Below are 24883 nucleotides of genomic sequence, written 5' to 3' on the forward strand. Positions count from 1 at the left end.
AGGCCGGTCAATGATTGGCTGCCAGTAACGTTAAAGGTTACTTTAGTAACCACGGTTGTATATATAAATTGAACGAAATACCTTTCGTTTATGGGTAGGTTTCCTTCAAAACCTAGCTGCAGAACATTATTTTATGTACTCCCAGGACAGAAAATTCTAGAATTTTCGCTGTCCTGGGCTCTAAGGGTGACGTAGGAAGCCACGCCTATCCCGTATAGATACCTGCGTGGCTACGTCAGCCCTCATTCGGAACTTTTCTTCTGCTTTAGAGAACAGAAGGGCGTTCCACGAAAGGTATTTCGTTCAATTTATATATACAACCGTGGTTACTAAAGTAACCTTTAACGTTGTATTATATAGAAATTTCACGAAATACCTTTCGTTTATGGGACTTTATGAACTCCCGTGACCTGAACTTCCAGTGGGTCCCAGGTAAACCTTTTGGGAGGGGCTCGGACCCTTTTGGGTCCAGAACCTAGTCCTTGTGGAGAGCAGGAGGCAGCGCTATGCTGCCCTGATGCTTTACTGAGCAGCGGCCCCCAAGACCGCGTGCGCTAGCGAAGGCGCTGCCACATCTAGGTTGTAGTATGTGGCGAAAGTCGAGGGTGTAGACCAGCTTGCTGCTGTGCAGACTTCCTGAATGGAGACACCCTTGTAGAGTGCCCAGGAAGCTGCCACACCTCTTGTGGAGTGGGCCCTCAGGGCTTGAGGGGAATCCACGCCTTGGCTAGTGTAGGCCAGACGGATGGCTTCCACTATCCAGTTAGAGATAGTGACCTTCGTGACGGGCTTTCCTTTGGTCCTGGCACCCCAGGACACAAAGAGTTGGCTTCCTTGTCTGAAGGGAGCCAGTCTATCCGCGTATATGCGTAAAGCTCTGACTGGGCAGAGGCAATTAAGCCTGCTGTCTTCGTCAGAGGAGAACGGCGGGGGATGGAAAGCCTGTAGGTTCACTGGCACACACACTGAGAGAGCATTTTTGGGAATGAAGGCGGGGTTTGCCTTTAGGGTGACCTTGGTCGACCCCTCATCGAACCTCATGCAGTCTGGAGAGATCGAGAGCGCATGTAGGTCGCTGACCCTTTTTGCTGTCGTGAGTGCGATCAGGAGAGCCACCTTCAGGGTTAGGAGCTTGAGGCTCACGGTTTGTAGTGGTTCAAAGGGTGCTGTAGCCAGAGCCTTTAGAACCAGGGACAAATCCCACGAGGGAACGAGGGATCTGCATGTCCTATGTTCCCTGCGTACACCCTTCATGAATTGTTTTACCAGCGGGTGCTTCCACACCGTCTGGTTATCAAAGCCTGGGTGGCAGGCAGAGATTGCCGCCAAATGGACCTTGACTGAGGAGAGGCCTAGGCCGCTGTCTAGGAGCTCCTGCAGGAATGACAGGACGTCGATCACTGAGGCCTGGTAGGGGACTGTTTGGTCTGGTCTTCGTGAGCACCAATGCTCGAAGACGCGCCAGGCTGTGTCGTAACGGTCCCTTGTTGACTGGGCTCTGCCTTTATGAATCGTTTCGATTACGTTCGGAGGTAGACCCACGGCAGTCAACATCACCCTTTGACGGGCCAGACCCATAGGTCTAGGTCCTGGGGGTGAGGGTGGAAGATCTCCCCCCTCGCTTGAGAGAGGAGATCCGCTCGAAGGGGAATTCTCCACGGCTGGTCGTAGAGGAGAGGGGTTATTTCCGACCTCCAGACCCCCCACGACGGGGCTATTAGGAGCACCTTCAGACCCTGAGTCCTCACTCTGTCCAGAGTGGGGCTGATGAGGGATAGCGGGGGAAAGGCGTAGAGAAGGGTTTTGGGCCATTGGTGTGACAGAGCGTCTAGCCCCAACGTTGATGGTCCCCTGATTGCGAAGAAGAGGGGACACTTCGTGTTCTCCTCTGTGGCAAAGAGATCCACCTTGGATTTCCCAAACCTGCTCCAGACCTGGGCCACTGCATGAGGGTGTAGTGACCAGTCTGAGTAGCGGAGAGGTCCTCTGGACAGCAGGTCTGCCCCTGTGTTCAGAAGACCTGGGACGTGACACGCTACTATTGAGAGGACGCGTGTGTTGCACCACAGGATCAGTTTCTGAGCCAGTTGATGAAGACGAGGGGACCTGAGTCCACCTTGTCTGTTGATGTAGCACATGGCCGTGGTGTTGTCTGTCCTGACTAGGACATGGCAACCCAGTATGCGCTGCTCGAAGTGTTTCAGGGCGAGGAAGACTGCCATGAGCTCTAAGTAATTTATGTGAAGGGCACGTAGTGGCCCCAACCATAAACCTCTGGCTGTGAGTCCTTCCATCGTGGCTCCCCAGCCTGTCATGCTGGCGTCTGTAGTGATGACTTTCCTGATCAGAGGCTTTCCCATGGGGACGCCCTCTGAGAGGGTTTTCCTGTCTGACCACCATTGAAGGGCTAGTATACATTGTGATGTTACTGTTACCTTCTGGTGCCGACGGTGCATTGGTACATGTAGAGAGCCTATCCATCGTTGGAAAGGTCTCATATGTAGCCTTGCTAGGCGGATTAAATAGACCGCAGAGGCCATTAACCCCGCCATCCGGAGGCATGCATGAAAAGGAATCGAGCGTCCCCTTTTGAATGACGCCACGCACTGCAGTGTTGCGTCTATTCTCTCTTGGCTCAGGCGGGCCGTGTAAGAGATTGAGTTCAGTGTTATGCCTATAAAGTCTATTGACTGTGTTGGCATAAGCATGCTCTTCTCGTGGTTTATTATAAACCCAAGCGAGTCGAGGTGGCTGAGCACACGATGTGTGTGCGACAGTGCTTCTCGTGGAGAGTCTGCAAGTAGGATCCAGTCGTCTACGTATGTAGCGAGACGGATCCCTTGCTGTCGGAGCGGAGCGATAGCTGCCGCGGTGCACTTTATGAAGACTCTGGGACTCAGTGACATTCCGAAGGGAAGGACTGTGTACTCGTACACTTTTCCTCTGAACCCGAAGCGCAGAAATTTTCTGTGCGGCGGTTAAATCGGAATGTGGAAATATGCGTCTTGCAGGTCTATTGACGTAAACCAGTCCCCTTCGCGAATTAGGCGTAGGAGGACTGGTGGAGTAAGCATTTTGAATCGCAGCTTTTTTAAGTGACGATTCAATGCCCTCAGGTCTAGAATGGGACGGAGTCCGCCCCCCTTTTTCTTTACCAAGAAATAGCGGGAGTAAAAACCGTTCATTGATTGGTCGAGGGCCACCTCTGTGATGGCGCCTTTCTGCATTAAAGAATTGATTTCCTCTTGCAGAATGGCGGCCTTTTGCCCGCTCGCTTCTGAGAAAATAATTTTCCTGGAAGTGGGCGGTTTCGAGGCGAACTGTAGCCTGTATCCTGTCTGAATTGTACGGATTATCCACGGGGAAGCCCCGGATATCCGCCATTGTGACAGATGACGTGACAAAGGGTTCCCTGCGCTTGTCAGCGTGGTGCATGGCCTGCCTAGGGGAAGACTTACTTTGTGTGAAATGTCTCCCTCTAGTGAATTTTTTCGGTATTGAGTTTGGAAAAAATTGGCGTGGAGTTTTTGGCCTGTGACAGCTAAAGCTGTCACAGTGTGGGTTATCTTTCCCACTGGGCCTATGCCCTTCAGAGTTGGTTTTATTGTTTTTTGTGTTTTTTGTTTTTTTGTTTTCTTTATTGAACAACGTGGAAAAACATACACATGTGAATTGCACATAACAATTTTCGGGGTCTGTACAACGGTGCTCACAGCACTGTGTACAGGCCCCCTTAAGCGCTTCAGCGCAGGCTCTGAGGTGAGATCTGTGATCCCCACCTCTGGCCTTGAACTCTGAGTGTGGTGGGGAAGATGACCCGGCCCGGGCAGGTCATTTGCGCTTCCCCTGGCCTCGGCCTCTGGGAGCGCTCCTGGCCTTGTAGGGCGGCGGAGAGGTGCGGCGGTCTGCTCTGCCTCGGCCTGCAGGCTGTCGCTGTCTATCTCCGCTCCGGTCCTGGGACCTGGGTTTGTCATCGGTCTTGGCCTTCCAGGGTGCCTTCTTAGCCTTGGGGCGGCCTACCGGGGCGGCCTGGTTGGCCAGCGGTTCGAGCGCCTTCATCGTCTTGGTGGAGGACTCGAGCTGTTGGATGGTCTCTGACATCTTGGCCAGAGCGTCCTTAAACATACTGTCTGGGTGGATATTTCCAGCCACAAACTCTTTCTTTGTCTCCAGGGAGATGGCGCTGGTCTGATCGACCCAACGCCATCTCTCCTGGAGGATGGAACATGCCATTGCCTTGGCGTTGTGGAGAGTGGAGTCCCTCTGGAGGGTGGCCATCTCGTGATTCAGGCGGCGTAACTCGGCCAGGTCTTCTGGCAGTTCCGCTAGCTGGACTTTAATGGACTTCTGTCCCATCTCAATGAGGAGGCTCTTCATGGAACCCTGGAGAAGTGCTCCTGCATTGAGGGCCTTCGCCACAAAGGACATGTGTGCATACTGCCACTTGTTCAGTTTTGAGGCTTCCCTCACGCTGCTGGACAGGAGCTGCGGTTCCTTTACGTGGTGATCCACTCTAGGAGCTGCAGGGTTGGCCAGGTAGGCCGCTATAGCCTTGTCCATAGCTGGCATGAAGTCTATGGCGAGGGTTTGTTTATCTGGTATGTCGTTGGGCCCCTTGGCGCTGGCCTTGGGAAAATCCACCTTCAGGAGGGGTTCGTCCCAGGCGTGCATCATGGCCTCCTCGAAGCCCTGTGCCATAGGGAGCTTCTGTCTTCTAGGTGCAGGGGGGGGGGCGGACTCATCAGTCCTGCCTTCCCATGGTAGTACCTTGACAGTTGACTTAGGCCATGTGTGGTTACAACGTGCACTAGCCTTCCTGTATATCTCGTAAATATTGGAGTCATCCATGGGGGGTACAGGAGGCGGGGGGACAGGAGCCCTGGCTTGCTGGTGCTCCTGTATGTCCATGGCATCCAGGTCGTCGAAGGGGCGACGAGTGGTGCTGACGTAGTCCCCGGGGGAGAGGTCATCATGGCCATCTCGCTCGTCCGCGTAGGCCTCGTCCAGGACGTGGTAGTCCTGGAGTTGCTCCTGGAAGGAAGGGAGCTCGTCATCACGAAGCTCCCCTTCCTCCCTGGTAGTCCAATGCTCCCCACCGGGAGACATTGCGCGGTCTGGGGAAAGGTCCAGGCGGTCCACCATATAGCTGGGTGCAACGGCAGGCTGTCTGCGTCTAGCTGTATGTCTGGGCGGGCACTCAATGGTGGCCTGCACGACGTGTTGTCGAGCACGTGGAGCTGGGGAAGAGCGGCGCGGTGCGAAGGTATCCCTTGGCCTCGCGCCATGAGCCTCGTAATCAGTGGCCTCGTGAGCCCTGGTTGCAGAGGCTGAAGTAGCGTACCTGTCTCGGCTAGCGCCGGCAGGTGCTGCTCTTGAAGAAGAGGCTCCGGTTGGGGCTCTGTTGCCCGAGTAGTCGAGCCTCTGTCTCGGGGTAGCTCGTTGTCCCTCTCCGGTGGTGACGCGGGGCCAAAGCCCCTTTGGCGGGACTTGTATGCGAGCTCGTCGCGGGGGAGGAGTGGGGCTCCTCTCTCGGAGTCCGTGGGCGGCAAAGTTGTCATAATACCTTTGGACACGTCCGAGCCTGTTGTTTAGGACGTCGTCGTCCATTTTCTCACAATGGAGGCAAACGGGACCGATTTCCTCCATGGACTCACGGGTGTGGGTGAGGCCGAGACAATACATGCACTCGTCATGCCCGTCTTTGCCCGACATCGTGTTCCCGCATCCCCAGGTGGAGCACGTCTTTTGTTTGGGGCCTTCTTGACAGTCGGCGGGCACCGGCTGTCCTCGATGGCGTCTTTCCCCGGGCTGGGTCTCCCTCGTCAGCGACATGGTTGCTTGTAGAGAGAGGAGTCCGAGTGCTTAACAGCCACAGGTTTATCTTCCTCGTGGCGTGTAATAGTAGACCACAGGCGTATCTGCCTAGTAGCGCTAAGCTAACTATCGATAGCTTTAAGCTAACAAACGCTAGCTTTAGCGAGAGAGAAAAAGAGGCGCGAGCTGTTTTTTCCGACAAGCTAGCGTAGCAACAAGTTGCCTAGAACTCACTTGTGTCGAAGTTCGGCTTTTTTTCTCGAGAAGTATCCTTCTGTTTGCTTCGAGAGTGTGCCAGAGATCTCACGGTCCTAAAGAATTAATCTCTCGGCCGAGTTTGCGAGATATATTACCCTGCACACACTGGAATGTTAAAGTTCGTTCTCGCAGCTTAGCAGAAGAAAAGTTGAATGAGGGCTGACGTAGCCACGCAGGTATCTATACGGGATAGGCGTGGCTTCCTACGTCACCCTTAGAGCCCAGGACAGCGAAAATTCTAGAATTTTCTGTCCTGGGAGTACATAAAATAATGTTCTGCAGCTAGGTTTTGAAGGAAACCTACCCATAAACGAAAGGTATTTCGTGAAATTTCTATATAATACAACTGTCGAGCCTCATGACTGAACTTGCCCTGCGCATGTGTCATGGACAACGCTCAGTTTAGTTTAGTTTTGCAAATGTTTCCTTATTCACACATCAGTTTGAAAGCTTGATGTGAAAATCCACATTCATAAGAAACTCCTGTAGTGACAATACAATGATTGTGTGTGTGTGTGTGTGTGTGTGTGTGTGTGTGTGTGTGTGTGTGTGTGTGTGTGTGTGTGTGTGTGTGTGTGTGTGTGAGTGAGAGGGGGAGAGGGAGAGAGAGCGTGGGGGGGGGGGGAACAAATAGGGACAAACACCGGAGGAGTAATGGATTAGACCCAAAATTAAACCCCTTGGGTATCCACAGGAATGTACACCCATAGAGAACACATGCATACACATGCGCACGCACGCACGCACACACACACACACACACACACACACACACACACACACACACACACACACACACACACACACACACACACACACACCAAGCGTGTGTGTTTGTACATATATGGTGTCTGTGTTTTGTGTGCATGTACGTGTGTGGAGGTGTGGATGTGTGCCTGTAGAGGTCCATTTCCAAACCTGATAAGCTGTTTCATCTTTGGCTTTCTTTGATGTTGTGCCTCCAGGTGTTTCTCATGTCTCACCCTTTGCTGCATGAATGCCTCTCTCTCTCTCTCTCTCTCTCTCTCTCTCTCTCTCTCTCTCTCTCTCTCACTCTCTCTCTCTCTCTCTCTCTCCTTTGGTTGACATCACCTTGGTTTTCGCATGTGGTCAGCTCCTCCTCTCCCACCAATTTTCTTTGTCTCTGTATCTGTGTCTTTACGTCTGTATACTGTAGCGTTATATGTGTGTGCATGTATGCAAGTGTTCCTCGCCCCAAAAATAGATCTACAAACATGTCGATGGGCTATTTTTGTTGCACGACACCGGAGTGTGACGGAGTATAACTTAAGATTTAAGGTGGTTCCACACTGGTGCGTTCTTTCACTGCGTTTTGCGGATCCGAAGGTAGTAGGCTCACCTGTGTTGGTGACAGGCATCACTAGCTGTCAGCCTGTCACCAACACCGCACTAGAAAACGGATAAAATCAACCCCGGTCCGAAAAAACCTTTTACAGACTAAATATTCCGCAGCAGTGTGCAAACGGGATTGACATAAAGTGAGGTCGATTTCTTTTTTCGGCCCTCCAAAATTCGCTCCGATATTCGGCCGAGAAATGCACCAGTGTGCAACCACCTTAACAGTCTTCGTTTCACACAGTTTTGTTTGATCTGATACTCCTTTAAAATGCACAGTTAATTGGAAATGAAGATGTGAAACGTGAAACAAGCTCTTTTGCTCCACATGAACATGGTAATGTCATTGTCTAAGGTCAGACAAGAGAAAGAAATGAATAGCAATATTTTAATTGGGAATTTGCATATTTCTTTCTTTTTAACGTTTATAACAGGTATTGGGTCACACACAGTGGAAAGAGTCAGTCTTCTCCTTTTATTTTCTTTACATGCTGTAATGTGTGTCATCTAAGAGGATAGTGCACCAGATAAGTCAGAGCGCGTTGGTTACAAGAAAAGTCATTATTACATTTTAACAAAACACATCAAAGAATCACAGATACCTGATTATGGCAACTGATTATGGAATTTTATGTTCCCTCCGTTAATCTACACCTCTAACTTTGGGTGTGCCTCATTCCGTCTATACACTTAATATCTCTGCTGTGGGGAACAGAAGGAGCGAGTGCAACGGCATCAGCAACGGCAACGGCATCAGCATCAGCTGCCGGGGAAACTGGGGGGATTTAGACACTCGACTGCTGCTCGCTTCGGCGGCAGTACGTCGGTCCGACATGCATTGCGTCGTGCTTGCGGTTAGAGTTAGGTTTGGGGTAGAGTGTCGGACTGATGCCACCGAGAAACACTGTTGCCTGCCACGGTTGTTCCACGGCTGATGCCATGCGTTGCGTCGTGCTTGAGGTTAGGGTTAGGTTTAGGGGTAGAGTGTCGGACTGATGCCGCCGAGAAACAGTACCACCTGCTGCTCTCTCTCGTCAGGAAGAAACCTAAATGTTCATTTTTCAGGAAATGAAAAATATAACATTTTCAGGAAATTAAGAAAACGTTATATTTTTTAAAACAAAGCAATACTGCAAATAGCATACATCAAAGTTGGTGTTGTGACTTTATATATTGTGACTTATGACTTGCATGAGATGGGGAGAGGTGCTGGAGTTAGGAGACAGTTTGAGGGTCCAATGGAGTTTTGTCCAATGCGTTTTAACTACTTTCCATTGGTTCAATATTTTCGAAACAACACACAGATGTAAAGGGTGTTCAATAGCCCTGATATGCAAATGATAGGCAAAACCTAAAAAATTTAGTTAGGAGGTTTCCTCCCGACAGCAACGATATACAAAACATAAAACAAAAGAAAACTAAACTAAAATATTGGATATTGGATATGTACAAACACATATAAAACATGACATTGACATCAATTTGATCCACTAGAAATGTTATGCTCTGTATCTCTTTCTCCTAGCATCAGCAGCAGGTGGTGCAGGCAGTTGAGAGGGCCAAACAGGTCACCATGGCTGAACTCAATGCCATCATTGGGGTGGGTGTATCACATGCACGCACGCATGCATGCACGATGCACGCTCACACACACACATGCACACGCACACGCACAAACACACATACACACACGCGCGCACACACGCACACACACACACACACACACACACACACACACACACACACACACACACACACACACACACACACACTGTGTATGTGACATACACTGTGTATATCATTGTATATCATTCAAATTTAAGCATGCACTAGCGCTCACATACACACCTAATGTCCTTAGTAGCCCATCTTGCTTAGAGCAGAGACACACAAACGTGTACAGAACCTCAAAGTGCACTGTAAAAAAAGGTTATTAATTCATGTGAAACAACCTGAAAAATCACACCCGTGTGAAGTAAGTGGTGCAACGCAGTGTGGGGGTCCCAGGGGGGGGGGGAGTTCCAGACCCACAGGAACGCACCCAGGGTGCCATCCCGATTCCGGCGAGCCGCCTCACGTCCGAAACGGTTGAGAAATGACCGAATTGCCGTGTGGGGGTCCCTCTACTGTACCCTCCAATGTACTGTACTGTCACTGTACTGTACTGTACTGGCACACCCGAAATCACCATATATACAGTTAATATGTGCGTGTGTTTGTGTGTGTGTTAGGTTGCGCACAGGTGGTGAAAAACAACCATGCTGTTTTCGTGCTCAGACGCACCCAGCCACCCACACACACACACACACACATAGTCACTTAAGGAAGTGGTTGCACCACTTAAAAACCTCCTAAATTAGATCTGTCCACATACTGTAACTCTGTATTCATGCAAATGTATTTATCTGTTTTTCTTGTGTTTACATACGTATGTGCATGTGTTTTTGTGTGTGCCTGCGTGTGCGTGCGTGCGCATGTGTGCGTGTGTGTGTGTGTGTGTGTGTGTGTGTGTGTGTGTGTTCAGCAGCAGCAGCTCCAGGCCCAGCATCTGTCCCACGGCCATGCCCTCCCCGTGCCCCTCACCCCCCACCCGGCGGGGCTCCAGACGTCCCTGGGCCCCGGGGCCAGCACCGCCAGCCTCCTGGCCCTGTCCTCGGCCCTGGGTCACCAGCTGCCACTCAAAGATGACAGGAAGCACCACGACAGCAGCAACGACCACCAGAGAGGTAGGCCTACCCGCTTTCATTTATCTCCGAGAGTCTTCAAATGTGACTAAATGTGACTGAGGGACTGCCATTGGATTTTTTTGAATTTTCGTTTTTTCATGTCATATGAAAGCAGGGAATCATAGCTTCAAATTGACATATTGGTTGTTCAGTTTGACCCACCAGTTTTGGATATATGGCTTATAGAGTAATGTCTTGCAGAAAACAGCGAGTTGAGAAAACAGGCTTGAAAGGTTCACTTCTGTGTTCTCTAACATTACACCTAGCTACATGTTTAAGCATTTATTTCATATTTACATGTCGATTTCAGCCCTGACACTTATTTCAGACATGCTCTAGTATGTAAACAGTCTGCCTGTGCTATTAACTCATTTTGGAGAAAAAAGAAAAACAAGTTTTTCTCCTCTGGTGAAAAGCTATAATCAGTATAATGTGTGCGATGGCAGTCTCTCAGTCAAATCTGGTCACATTTGAGTTATAAATGGGCATGTAACGAATCACTCGACTCACATGCGATTAGAATCATGATTCTAATGTTCACGAAAACACAAAACACTTCTGCAGCAGCCAAAAATGTCATGTGGTCTGAAAGAAGGGCATGGTCTAAAAACAGAAGACCATGCCATGACAAGAAAAGTAATTTAATTTTAACAAAACACATAAAAAGAAAATCACAGAGATCTGATTAAGGCAACTCTTTGGTCAAATAAAATAATGTAGCTGAGGAGAGATCTAATTTTTATGTTCGCTCCGCTAATCTACACCTCTCTAACTTTGGGTGTGACTCATTCCATCTATACACTTAATAGACAAATCATAAAACAATAGAAAACTAAACTAAAATATTGGAACGCAGACAGAGTATGAAAATGCTGTCAGAATGTACAAACTCATATAAAACATGACTTTGACATCAATTTGATCTACTGGAAATGTTTTGCTCTGTATCTGTATTCCTGGCCTGTGTGTGTGTGTGTGTGTGTGTGTGTGTGTGTGTGTGTGTGTGTGTGTGTGTGTGTGTGTGTGCGTGCGTGCGTGCGTGCGTGTGTGTGTTTCAGATGTTTTGTAAACACCCATTTGGCTGAAAGATGGAGCAGTATAAATCGTTGTATGGTTGCCTCCGCTGTCATTGTGTGAATGTGTAAATGTCAAAATGAGTGAATGTAACGCACGTTGTAAAGTGTCTTGGATAAAGGCGCTATAGAAAAGCAGACCATTTACCATTTAATTATTAATTAAGAATATATTATTTAAACCGACAAATGACTCTGGGGTTAATATTCTTCCACATGTTGCTGCATGCAACTGGCAAACATGAGGGGTTTTATGGGACAATACTAATAATAGTATTTATTTATCAGGCCTAATGCCTGAGTGAGAGTATAAAGCATCAGACTCCGACATCAAACACCACACCACATATCCACACACAGGACATGGAGGAGAAAAAAACATTTAATCTTTTTTTTCTGTCTTGAGTGATCCCAATCTAAAAGTAGAGTCTGAATCTATATTGGTCAGTCAAAGTAATGTGACTGGTCAATTGTCTTTATTCAGACCGCAGCCATCTTGCCAGCAAGGCGCTACCTAGGTGCTACTTCCCATAGACAGCCCATTCATCCAAACAGAAAAGTCCTATCTAATTATAGTAAACAACGTCAAACTCACCAAGATTGCAGCTGTAGGGAAAGCTTGAATTATCCTCTTTCAATCTGTAAAGTGTTTGTTTCATAAAAATCCACCGTAGACATGTTATGAGCTACTTCCTGTCAAGAAATTCCTTGCAGATGATTATACATTGACACGAAGGTAGACAGGAACGTCCACAAACGTCACATCCGGTTTTAGCCTGGGCTAAAGCAAATGGTCTTCCCCATAGAGTTATAATAGCGTACGATCCTTTGGATCCCTTTCAGAGCCATTTGTTGGATGATAGAAATATTGACAACCAAGAAAAATCCATCAGAAGGACATCTGAAACACAATCGTTCAGTCGCCCTCGGAAAGTTTACTTATTATTAAGTATACGAGACGATTTAGCCATGGTTCACATGGCGCTGGTCTGTCATGGCGGAACTTCAACCTGTTTTACGCACTTTTCCCATTTTGAATGTTAATGTCTACATACATGTTCAGATTTCAAATATAAAGTGCTTGCCCCAGAGCCACGGATGTTACAATCCTCCTCAGGTGGGTAGAAGTACCCGTATCTTCCGTATTGTTCAATAAAAAGCGTTTTAATCGGTGGCCATTTTATCAGTTATAATGCACCAACCGATATGGGCGCATAGTTGAAAGCGCATGGCCAAAAACTGATTAAGCTTTGCTTTTTATTTAACAATTCCGGTACAATTCCGGTAATACCGGTACTTAAACCCGCCCTAGCAGAATTGTAACATCCATGGCCCTGGGGTGAGCACTTTATATTTGTAATCTGAACATTTGTGTAGGCGTAAGCCGTACGGACTGTAAATGGAGAATGTGCGTGGCTACCATGCGCTCACAGTGCGTTGCGACGCGTTGTGAGTTTGTAGATTTTTGGTTTATGCTGGGGACCTGGGGTTCAACTTTTCAAGTGGTTTATAGTCAGAGTATCCTTATCTCTTTATACTTTATTGCATGTGTCAAGTTGCACAAGCATAAGCACCACCGAAATCAGAGATGCCTCTCCATCTCCCTCTCCCTCCATGTTACAAAACATTGTGTTACCGCGGCGCAGTGTTTAATCGCCTGGTAGAGACACTCTATAGATATGATAAATTAAACTTAACATATCAAAAACCAACAGCCATTAAGTCATCAATAATGTTTATAGAACACATTGTACTGAATTCTAAGTCGTTTAGAGACAGTTGGAACTTGGCACGGCGCCATCGTTTGGCAAAGTGCGGTCGAAACGAATGGTGTCGGTAGCCTACTTGGAATTCACTATAACGTGTTCTATAAACATCATTGATGAATTAATGGCTTTTTAAAATGTATATTATGCTAAGTTTCAGTGATCATATCTATAGAAAAGTGTCTCTTACCATGCGAATATATCATATGTTGTATTGGATCATGTCCAGCAGTCAAGGAAAACATTCCAATCGGACTCTAGCTTGTTTCATTTTCTAAAGTAGCGTTCCTTGTCGAGTGGCAACAAGGATCTGTGCCTGTGATCTGGCAAGACATGACGCCTACTTTTAAATTAGTAGTATTTAAAGCATCTGCGTTTGAAAACCCAACACGCCACTGTTTATTCCGGTTGGGAGAACTCTGAACTTTACCCCGGCTCCACCCCCCAGCTATATTGACGCCCCTGATGACACAAGTCTGTGTGAATGTATTTTCTGGAAGCGCTCGTTATCAGTAAAGCAACCTCCTGCCTCCTGTGCAAATTAAATGGGCCATTGAGTGATATTCAACGAGCGCTTCCAAACTCCAACACTTAGAAAAAAAGGAATTTCTTGACAGGAAGTAGCTCATAAAATGTCCACGGTGGATTTTTATGAAACACTTTGCAGATAGAAAGAGGATAATTCAAGCTTTCCCTACAGCTGCAATGTTGGTGATTTTGTTGTTTAATATAATTAGAGAGGACTTTTGTGTTTGGATGAATGGGCTGTCTATGGGAAGTAGCACCTAGCACCTTGCTGGCAAGATGGCTGCGGTTTGAATAAAGACAATAGGCTGTACTGTGAGACACTAGTGGCGAGTCCTCTGCATCAATATAAACAAAAAACTAAAGTCTTAGTGCATACTGTGCCTTGTATCATATCGCACTGTGAATCAATATTCAAATAATTGGCCTGGCATGGTGTGTGTGCGTGCGTGCGTGCGTGCGTGCGTGCGTGCGTGCGTGCGTGCGTGCGTGCGTGGGGATGATGCTGCCTTTCCTTTCTCAATTGTTTGGACACAAGAGTCTCTAATTCGTCTTTGAGACAACTTTAAGCTCAAGCAGCTAATTACTTGAGTGTGTATGTGTGTGTAAGACGGAGAGAGTGAGTGCGTATCTGTGTGTGTGTGTGTGTGTGTGTGTGTGTGTGTGTGTGTGTGTGTGTGTGTGTGTGTGTGTGTGTGTGTGTGTGTGTGTGTGCATGTGTGTGTGTGTGCGCGCGCGTGTGTGTGCGCGCGTGTGCATGTGTGTGTTTGTGCGTGCTGCACTGCTGCCTTTTCTTTTCTCTTTTTTGTACACAAGTGTCTCTAATTCATCCCTGAGCCAACTTTAAGCTCAAGCAGCTAATTACTTGAGGGAAAACTGTGTGTGTGTGTGTGTGTGTGTGTGTGTGTGTGTGTGTGTGTGTGTGTGTGTGTGTGTGTGTGTGTGCATGTGCGCGTGCGCGCGTGTGTGTGTGTGTGTGTGTGTGTGAGTGTGTGTGTGTGTGTGTGTGCATCCTTAATTAGGCTTTTAACAGTGCACCAGAGCAGTTAACCTTGCACTGTGGCTCTAGCAAAGCTAACAGCTGCTACCTCGGGTAATAGCTATCCCCATTAGACAAGACAATCAATAGCAATGCAATCCCATCATTAGCTCTGTTCCTCTGTGTGTGTGTGTGTGTGTGTGTGTGTGCGTGTGTGCGTGCGTGCGTGCGTGCGTGCGTGTGTGCGTGCCTGCGTGCCTGCGTGCGTGCACGTGCGTGTTTGTGCTTAGTTTCGTTTTTTTGTAGATGTGTGTTATGAGACGTGTAAAGTTACGTTTGCATACTTTTTATTTGGGTAAAGTTATTTTCTCTCTCTTTCTCTCCCTCCAACCACCCCACCCCTTCTTTTCTCTTTTCTCTTTCATCCTTCATCCTCCTCAGACAGAGACTCAGTCAAGGTAAGTCTCTTCTTTGACCTCTGACCTTTATCTGAATTGGCTGAATTGCCAGAATTTCACTTAGGACGTTTTTCTTTACTCATAATGAAACATAACTCATAATGGCTTTAATGTGCTGTTTTATTTTAGAGCATACAGTCTATGTTGTGGACAAAATGTCACGTCATGATAATTGTTAGACAATGAAGATCCTTGGAAAGGTCAGTCAAGGAAAGGAGTCAGTAACGCTAATGACTAAGAATATTCAACAGTTGATTAATAATAATAAGTCGTCCACGTCATCTGGGGTATGGATTCCTTCTCTAGCCCCATCAGACAAAGATCTACCATGGCTGGCAGATCCAACCATGGAAGACAAATACCTCTCCGCTGTCTCCATGCAAAAAACATCTGACTGGACTGTATTCATGCTACAAAAAAGATAAAGGAATTCCATTTCAATTATCAGACAATAATCCTGTAGTCCCCAACACCCTCTCAACGTGCTCATTCCAACTATTCGTTGTGATGTCCCCACTCCCCTCACACAAACGCATAAAGAGCCGTATCATCAAAAACAGCAGGCATCTGTCAGAACTCCAAATATCAGGGTTCAACAACCACCTCTCCACCCAACCGGTCAGCGCAGATGGCCGTCCAACTAGAGCCAGGTTCTGCTATAGGACTCTTCCTGTTAAAGAGGAGCTTTTCTTTACGCCAATTGCCAAGTAGATCATGGATGCTAGTCCCCCCACTGCCCACTTCTGGCCACTGCAGAAGCTTGCATTAGCCGGGGCTCCTGGCACTGGGATACCAGCGTCCCTGCGCTGCTGCTCACTCCCAGCACCCGAAGTAGCTCGCTGTAACATCTGACACCGGGATGCTAGCGCTTGCTTTTACCCACTTTCACCAACGGCAGCAGCTCGCTCTGACTGGGGCATATCTTCCACCAAGATGCCAGTGCCTCCGGCTATGCACTTACAGCAACCACAGCAGTTTGCTCCAGCCGGGCTCCTCCCACAGGGATGTCAGTGCCCAGCTTTCCTCGACAGCCTTCGCAGTATCTAGTTTCGCACATAAATAACTGCGGACTTCACCTTCAACCCATTGTAGCTCAACAGGCTACCATCAATTTCACATTGTCTACAGCTGATCTTCCCATTCCTCATCCTTCGCAATCAGATAAACAGTAATTACATGGATCTTGCACTCCTTATCATGCCTTCCTGTTGTCAACTGCCTGTCGGCAGACTGCTCGAAGGACACAAACCTCCACCTCCACCTTCAAACAGAACACCCACCCATTCACCCACTTACCTCCACAGAGTTTGCCTATACGCTTTCTCCCTCTTCAGAGACACACTCCCAATTTCCATCATCCTAAGGTAATGGTTTATATCAGAACAACTACAACTACTTTTTATCTGAAGCTGCAGCCTGTCTTCAGCAATTCAGTGAGGAGACCTACTGGGACACATTAGATAGATAATCAATAATCAATAATCTACCACCACACTCTAAGCCACACCTAGCCTGATCTCCAACTTCTGCCTTCTTCCACCTCCTGCACTAAATGGCAACCTCATCTTCCCCCTATCAAGGGTGAGTCTTTATCTCTCATTTGCTTTCAATTGTCTCTTCCATCCCATTGCTCTTGAATTCCATCTCTCTGCGCAGCCAAAGCCGTGCAGAGCTCCATCTTTAGGCTCAACATTCTCATCAACCGGAATAGAATCACCTTTTTCTAAGATCAGCCAACTCTCCTACACGACATCAGGCTATTACTTGCCTCTACTTGTGCCGTTTTTGCTTTGTTTTTTACAATGGAAGATGGTTCGAACAGAATGTTTGAACCATTGCTGGAGGTCGCAAGTGAATGCCAAGTCACTTTCTCCTCTCACTCATAATGTACCCCATAGTATCTATGCCAAGAGTCTTCCCAAATCTTCACAACCTCCCTTTTACCAGACTGGTGTCCATTTGCATCCATAACATCCATTCTGGATACAGCATTTGCCCATCTTTTTCTTTATGCAAACCAATTCCGGAAATCCCAAAGCATTACCTCGACAGATACTCTTTTAATCTCCAATTCCAGTCAATTGTTCCAGACACTTCTTCAGGATCAGAGCCACTACCGCCTTAGCCTGAAAGAACAAGCCCTTTCAAAGTTCTGGAAACGGACACTGGCTCCCTATTGGTTCACCAACCTATGTGCACGCCTCCTTCTCCTTCAGAACACTGATGTCACCAAATTTGGAGCGATGCCCCTCTGCACTCTGATTGGTTAGGAAAATACAAGGTTCACTCCCACTCCTAGACCAGATTTCCTGGGCGCTTCCCCGAGGTTTCTTTTTCTCTTGAAACCAAAATCCCTGTGTTCCCAAGGCTACTAGCTCCTCAGCCTCCATCCCAGAACACAACATTAAGATCACATTATAATTGGTGCTGCTTAGCATATCACCACTGTATCTCAATGATCTCTGGATGCTTTTGGGGGTTGACCATGCCCGGGTGCTATGGCAAAACTCCATGTGAAGCTTCCCCATAATGCATTCGGGAAGCAGAAGAACTACAAGCAAAGTCTTGCACACACTGATTTAATTATTTTTACAATAAATTGTTTATTGAGGGTGTGGTCCTTGCTATAGTGCAGGGGTTCTCAACGTTTTTGGCCGGGGACCCCCGGAAATGCTTTGGCAATGTCTCGGGACCCCCGCCCCGCCCCCCAATATAAATTGACTGCTACAATAACCTTAAACCATTTTGGGCGGGAACCCCTTTTGGTGTTTTAAGCATTATAATTTAGCTATTGAAAAATAGCAGATCTACAAGCTCATAGCGCGCCACCGAGTGGCGCGCTACGAGCTTGTAGGTCTGCTATTTTTGAAAAATCGTGAAAATAAAAATTTAAAAAAAATCTTTTTTTTTTTTTTTCTTTTTTTTAAATAGTTTGGGGACCCCCTAAAATAATTTGGCGACCCCCTGAGGGGTCGCGACCCACGGGTTGAGAACCCCTGCTATAGTGCACCAAGAGTTACGCCTGATTTAAGTACTCTGTAGTGTGTCCCCTGCTGACAAAAACAAGCTAACAAGTTTTGTAATGACGTTTTAAATTAAGCTTTAGTTTTATCCCAGTGTGCATTTTCATTAATCCATTAGTAAAACCTGCAGTCCCCACTATACTGTTCAGGAAAATTATGCTGCGTGAAAATGACAGTATTCCGGAAATAGAGAGAGAGATGAACAGACTGAATGAGAAACTAAAATATTATAACACTCGGGCACAAGGCTGATTGGTGATGGAAAGGAAAGGGAGGCAGCAGCGTTTAATTCAGCGTTTGTGGTAATTAGTCCCTTAAGCAGAGCTTTTCTCCCAAGGCAAATATTCGGTTTGTTGAATGCTCAATGAAGAGATTAGCATCCTTTTAAACCACCAGCCTAGCTTGTACTGCTGGGTCTATCACATGCGCACACAGCACGCACGCACCCACACACACACACACACACACACACACACACGAACGCGCGAGCGCACACACATGCATAGTGTGGTGGGTTGTCTTCGCTTGTGCTGTCGAGAAGGGGGAGGCGTAAGAAATGTTTAATCTGATGCCTCCTGCCCCCATGTAGTCATATCCTCCTCCACACACACACCTCTGAGGTTGTAGGCAGGATGGGAACGATTAGCTGTGTCTGTGTGTGTGTGTGTGTGTGTGTGTGTGTGTGTGTGCGTGCGTGCGTGCGTGCGTGCGTGCGTGCGTGCGTGCGTGCGTGCGTGCGTGCGTGTGATAGTCAGAAATCAGAGGTAGGGCTAGAGAGATCAAAATGATGAATGTCTTTCATTAGTCCACCGCATGCACACACGCACACACACACACACACACACACACACACACACACACACACACACACACACACACACACACACACACACACACACACACACACACACACACACACACACACACACACACACACACACACACGCACAATGCTCTTTGACATGGCGGCCAACAGTCACTCTCCATAGAACCAATAAGCCCCTCGTCTGTGGTCTCCAGTTGCCTTGGCAACAGTCCACAGGGTACAGCGTGTGTGAATTGCATGAACATCTGTGACTTAATGTCCTTGGCTTTAGCACCTCACACTGACAAAGGTGTGTGGGTGTGTGCACTGTGCACTGTGCATGCACGCTTATGATTGCCGCAAGTACCGCAAGGCAGTGATGCCGTGTCGGTGTGTTCCGAGGACTGGAGAAATAAACACGCTTTTCACATGAGGTTTGTCGACGACAGAACCATTGTTGGTAATAATTGTTATTTGCTTTATTGATCATGCTTTTTTATTTCCCTCCAAAAAACATGTGAAAGCTGGTGTCAGTATTCGAACTAACAGCAACCTTTCACAAAGACATAAAGATTTTGAACTAGGCCTTTTTCATTCTTCACCTGTTGAAAATAAGGACACTTGGCCATATTCATCCATCTTGCATTTACTGTTTGTTGATAGGATAGTGCTCTTTTAAATGTGTGCGTTCACACGGACTGGCGTTTGCACTTTGCACTCCTACTGTATATTGACTGAAGAATCACTTACAAATAGAGACAAATGCAAGAGATGGGCGGTTAAGGCAACGGATTAGCCTAGCTACCAATCATTCAAACTTGGAGCCTCTGGGTATACACAAGGATCAGCAAGCCTATGTGTACACAATGTGCGTGTGTGTGTGTGTGTGTGTGTGTGTGTGTGTGTGTGTGTGTGTGTGTGTGTGCGTGCGTGCGTGCGTGCGTGCGTGCGTGCGTGCGTGCGTGCGTGCGTGCGTGCGTGCGTGCGTGCGTGCGTGCGTGCGTGCGTGTGCACGTGCAAAGAGAGGAGATAGAAGGCTAACTACAGGAGACATTCTTCTTCTCTATTTTTCCTCCCCCTTGTCTCTGAGGATATTTAGAGATAATCTGATTGGCTATCCTGGAAGTAACTGTGGTAATGACTACTAACAGCCAAGGCAGGAGGCCGTGCGCTGTGGGCTCTGGGTCCAGGGATGAAAGAGGAGAGGAGGGGTGGAAGGCAGGGAGGGGAGGGGATGAGTGTAAAAATCACATACTCTGAATCCTTAAGGACACACACGCGCACGAGCGAGTGCGCGCACGCACGCACACACACACACACACACACACACACACACACACACACACACACACACACACACACACACACACACACACACACACACACAGCTTCTATTGCCAGCAGCGCTTTCATTTGTCTCAACAGTAAAATTAATTTACCTTGATGTTATTGAAAGAGCTAATTTGCACGCTAATTAACCTAATCAGTCTGGAGAGAGAGAGAGAGACAGTGCTGTGTGTGTGTGTGTGTGTGTGTGTGTGTGTGTGTGTGTGTGCGTGTGCGTGTGCGGGAGTGTACGTGTGTGTGCGTGTGTGTGTGTGTGTGTGTGTGTGCGTGTGCGTGTACCTGTGAGTGTATGCCTGTGAGTGTTTTTTTGTGTTTGTGTGAAAATAGAGAGATGAAGAGAGAAAAAGAGAAAAGAGGCAGGTAGTATCAACCTGGACATGCTCTGCACTCACCTCTGGACACACACTGGCACCTCTACACTGCACACATGCAATATCGAAATGTAAACAAGTTCACGTGCACTTTCTTCATCCCAGTCTGCCCCTCCGCCACCCTTCTCTTTCAGACTCACACACGCACGCATAGCGCCTTTGTCATCAACACTTTCAGCACGGCAAAGGGCAGTGGAAAGGTTGCAGGCGTGAGTTAGTGGAAAGGTCGAGTGAAAGGTCCCGCTTTATTTTCTGTCCTTCTTGCTGTCCATCTGCAGGCTGAAGAGGAGGGCTTTCCATAAGAGACAGAGAGAGAGAGAGAGATTCTTAGCATCTCAACATGCATATTGCATAAGGCTTAATAAAGTCAAATAACATAAAAATACATCACTGGCCCACAAAATAATTTCAGCGTTTGAACCAATGCAGTGATGTAAAGCTACACATCTGTACTATACATAGACTGTATATACTGTACTTCATTGACCAGGGTCCCCCCAGGGTCTTGGCCCCTTCTTTTACTCTCTACACCTCTTTGCTGAGAATAGCAGATCTACGAACTAGAGCAATGGTCCCCAAACATTTCTCTTTTGAGACCCAAAAGAGAAATGTTATGCCTCCCAAACTAGCTCTAGGACTTCTTAAACGTCAAACAGATTCTTGTCAAATGATGTGTGGTGCACACAATTGACTTTTGAATTGTTACATTGCTCACAAAAAAGAGGACACATTAGTAATTAAAATCCTATTGAAATCTTCTTATGTGATAAACCATTAAAGCCATTTGTCATTTGAAATGTCATTTCCTTAGAGCCATTCATTTTGCTTGAGTGGGGTCAGATCTTGGTTCAAAATGCAGTTGGACCTGCACAAACAGAAGTGGCCGTTTGGAATTATTTTTTGGTTTTGGAAATGTCACTAATTTGTTTTTCACATTTCGCATGAGTGGAAAATGCCTAATGCTAGACTTTGATGATGAGTGAGGCAAATATATAAAGCAAAGTGCACTTAGCCATTTTTTGCCTAATTACTGTAGGTTACAGTTGGAGGCCATCGATATTGTCCTTTTCTTTTTGCTGAGGTTTGCGTGATCTGCGCAAAACCCATTTTGGTGTTTTAAACATTATGTTATAATTTAGCTATTGAAAAATAGCAGATCTACAAGCTCATAGCGTGCCACTGAGTGGCGCGCTACGAGCTTGTAGGTCTGCTATTTTTGAAAAATCGTGAAAATATTTGGAGGATTTAGAAGGATCTTTTTTAATTTTGAGGTCAGGCCTAAATGGGTCAAATGATAAAGGACAATATCGGTGGCACCCAACTGTAGGTTTTCAACCCTTTTGTGCCCCAGGCACACCAGTGGGCAAGTCGAAATGTATATGTAGATATTAACCAGTGGTGGAATTTATACTTAAGTAAAAGTATCAATACTGCAATGTAGAAATACTCTGTTCCAAGCAAATGTCCAGACTCCGGAATTCTAAATTTACTACTTAAAATACCAAAAGTAAACAGTGAAAACATGTTGTGAGCTTGTATGTAGATCACGTATTTTCAGTATTTCTGACATAATTTCTTTGCCTATAATCACATTTTATTAGATTTTTTGCATTATCGATTATCGATTAATTTCCATAATCAATTAAAACGATTAGTTCAATTTAGAGATGCACGATATTAAAATTATGACCGATAGCCGATTATTTGCAGGGTCATATCGACTGATGCTGATTTGATATATTACATTATTATATTATACATTTATATTGAACTCATTGCAGAATTAGTTTTGCTGGTTAAAGTAGATGGTGTAAGCCCCCCTCTCCACTAACAGCTGACGCACTTAAAGAGACAGAGACAGGCAGACTGGCTGCTCTGCGAGTACAAAGCCATTGACGGTTTCATTATTGTTGCATCATCAATATCGGTGAAGATAATTGGGATTGTTTTTAGATGGGTTCTATACTGATATGGCATTTCTATGGCGATATGGCCAATTTCGATACGCTACCGATTAGATCGTGCATCTCTAGTTCAATTACCTATTCCTATTGCACCCCTATAGTTGCAACACAGCCTGCACTGTGTTTGAGGTTTATATTACACACTACAGTACATAGATATATTTGACATAATATACTGTATATAGAGTCACATAACCACATTGCAGGATGGTGGCTATCCTTTTCTGTCAGACCACTGTCTGATGAACAGTCGCTCTCCTTTAAAGCTGCTCACAGCATTCTGCTGGTCCTGAAGTGTGTGCTGTTCAGGCTGGAGGCAGCAGGACATGGCGCGGCTACCTGCAGCGGCTGTGTGTACACAGTGTATATTTGTATACAGTTTGTTTGCCAGTGGGCATAGTTCCTTGGTGTTGTTGTTCATTATTTATAACTCTCATAATTTAGAACTAGCCGTCTGGCTGGGGCACTCTGTCGAGAACTGTAGGCTACCTCACAAAAACCATGAAAGCATAGATAAAGCCACGATAATGCTTTACGGATTAATCCTCTTTTTTTTTTTGCATCTGGTAAACTGAGAATGCACGAGAGCCTGTCCCACCTGTAACTTTTTGAGTGGTGCAACCACTCCAAGGAACAGCAATGTCCCTCCTATGTCCCGATGTTTAGAGTACCAATAGGGGGTGCTGTTGCACCACTCGCTTCAGACTGGTCTGATTTTTATACTGCATGTTGATATTCATAACCTGTAATGCTTTCTAAACAATTAGGTCCAATAAATTGTTATTTTATTTATTCGTTATTTGTTCACAGCCAGAATGCTGAATCTCCGTACACACATTATAATATGCAGCTGGATGGAATGATGTCTCAATGACATGATATGTCAATATCTCTCATATCATGTCAGCTTTAGGAGAGAAAATTGCATGATGATGCTGCAATCATTTCTTGAATGAAGAGACTTAATCTAATTAAATGCTGATTAAAGACAGATCATTTTGTCAGTGATTCCATGCTGGGGTGTCTGTGTGCTGAATGTGACTCAAATAACTAATCCATCAAGGCCCTGTATGTGTACAAAATATTCCCATTTACACTGCAATACAATGGCTTTAAAAATGTCACCACTAATCTGAAATTACAACACTTCCTACCAATATTGTGTTATTATCAATAATATTATATTGCATTTAATCGACCATATTTGCTACTGTAAATCATTAATTTGTGGCATTAAGGAATGTCATGTTAAATGAATTTGCATCATTAAGGAATGGCATGTTAAATGAATTTGCAGCTGAAATACATTCATCGACAATAATAATAATACATCACTTTATTAAAAGAAAACAACATTAGTTGTGTTTATTTTTGTCCAGAGCTCATCTGTGTCTCCATCAGCCAGTTTACGAGCCGGAGAGAAACACCGCAGTTCAAGTGATTACTCATCTGACAGCAAAAAACAGAAGACAGACGATAAAGAGCTACCTGCTACACGATATGTGAGCCACCTTCAAGACTTCAAGATTTATTTTGTTGCATAGCGGTGTCCTGCACTGAAAAGAGCCAAAAATATACGTTTGGACAAATTGTATACTTGTAGATCATGCAACAACAGCTTGCAACAAAATACAAATGTTGCACACAGTAATACTATGTCAGTTGTTCTGTCTCTGTATAATACTGAAAAGGGGAACATACAGTGCCACATCACAGTTATTGTTTGTGCTTACATTATGTTTTTACACCATCGTAGGTACACTTTTAGGTACATTTCAGAATGACATAACTCTAGGCAGATATGGGCTGAAACTGCCTTCAGTAACTGAGTGCCAGTTTCTTTCGCCCATCTCAGGACAGCGATGGAGAGAAGAGTGATGACAACTTAGTTGTGGACGTCTCTAATGAGGTGAGACCCGGTTGCGTGCTCGGAGAAGAACGTCTCACCTTAGCTACAACTGTTCTTGGCCGTCTCACTCTCTTGTCCTCTTCATCCCCATTCTCCTCAGGATCCGGTGTCTCCGAGAGGAAGTCCTGCCCCCCACTCCCCTCGGGAGAACGGTTTGGACAAGAGTCGTCTGTCGAAGAAGGACCCGCCTCTTAGTCCCTCGTCCATCGCCTCTTCAAGTAGCACGCCCTCGTCCAAGTCCAAAGAGATTAATATAGTAAGTCATGAATCATGAAAAAATCACACCCGTGTGAACTGAGTGGTGTATAGCCTGTCTGACGTAATGAAATCATGTCTGATGTAATGAAATCACACCCGGGTGAACAGGGTGAACATAGCAACCATGCTCATTTCTTCTGCACAGACTAACAAAGCCAGTTGTAGGAGTTTACACCACTCAAAAAACAAACAAAAATAAGGACAGAGTAGAAGCCAATCATGACTCATGATTGGCTTCTACTCTGTCCTTA

General features: G+C 46.3%; 1 protein-coding gene across 11 annotated transcripts in view; it reads left to right on the top strand.

Moving 5' to 3' along the window:
* The window catches only part of LOC306933389 (transducin-like enhancer protein 4), a gene marked incomplete at its 5' end in the record, with an annotated part of 51762 nt that overhangs the window by 17278 nt on the left and 9601 nt on the right, over positions 1–24883 (top strand). For 3 of the 11 annotated variants that reach the window (XM_079515597.1, XM_079515601.1, XM_079515595.1), the window contains 6 exons: positions 8954–9028; positions 9956–10154; positions 14939–14955; positions 23845–23967; positions 24321–24374; positions 24475–24630. In XM_079515597.1, coding sequence (XP_079371723.1) covers positions 8954–9028; positions 9956–10154; positions 14939–14955; positions 23845–23967; positions 24321–24374; positions 24475–24630 — 624 coding nt within the window. Of the gene's footprint in view, positions 1–8953; positions 9035–9952; positions 10155–14938; positions 14956–23844; positions 23968–24320; positions 24375–24474; positions 24631–24883 lie in introns of all 11 variants that reach the window. The other 8 variants (XM_079515596.1, XM_079515600.1, XM_079515593.1 and 5 more) reach the window with 7 other exon arrangements.

This window comes from Electrona antarctica (genome assembly GCF_951216825.1).
Source record: "Electrona antarctica genome assembly, chromosome: 12".
NCBI lineage: Eukaryota > Metazoa > Chordata > Actinopteri > Myctophiformes > Myctophidae > Electrona > Electrona antarctica.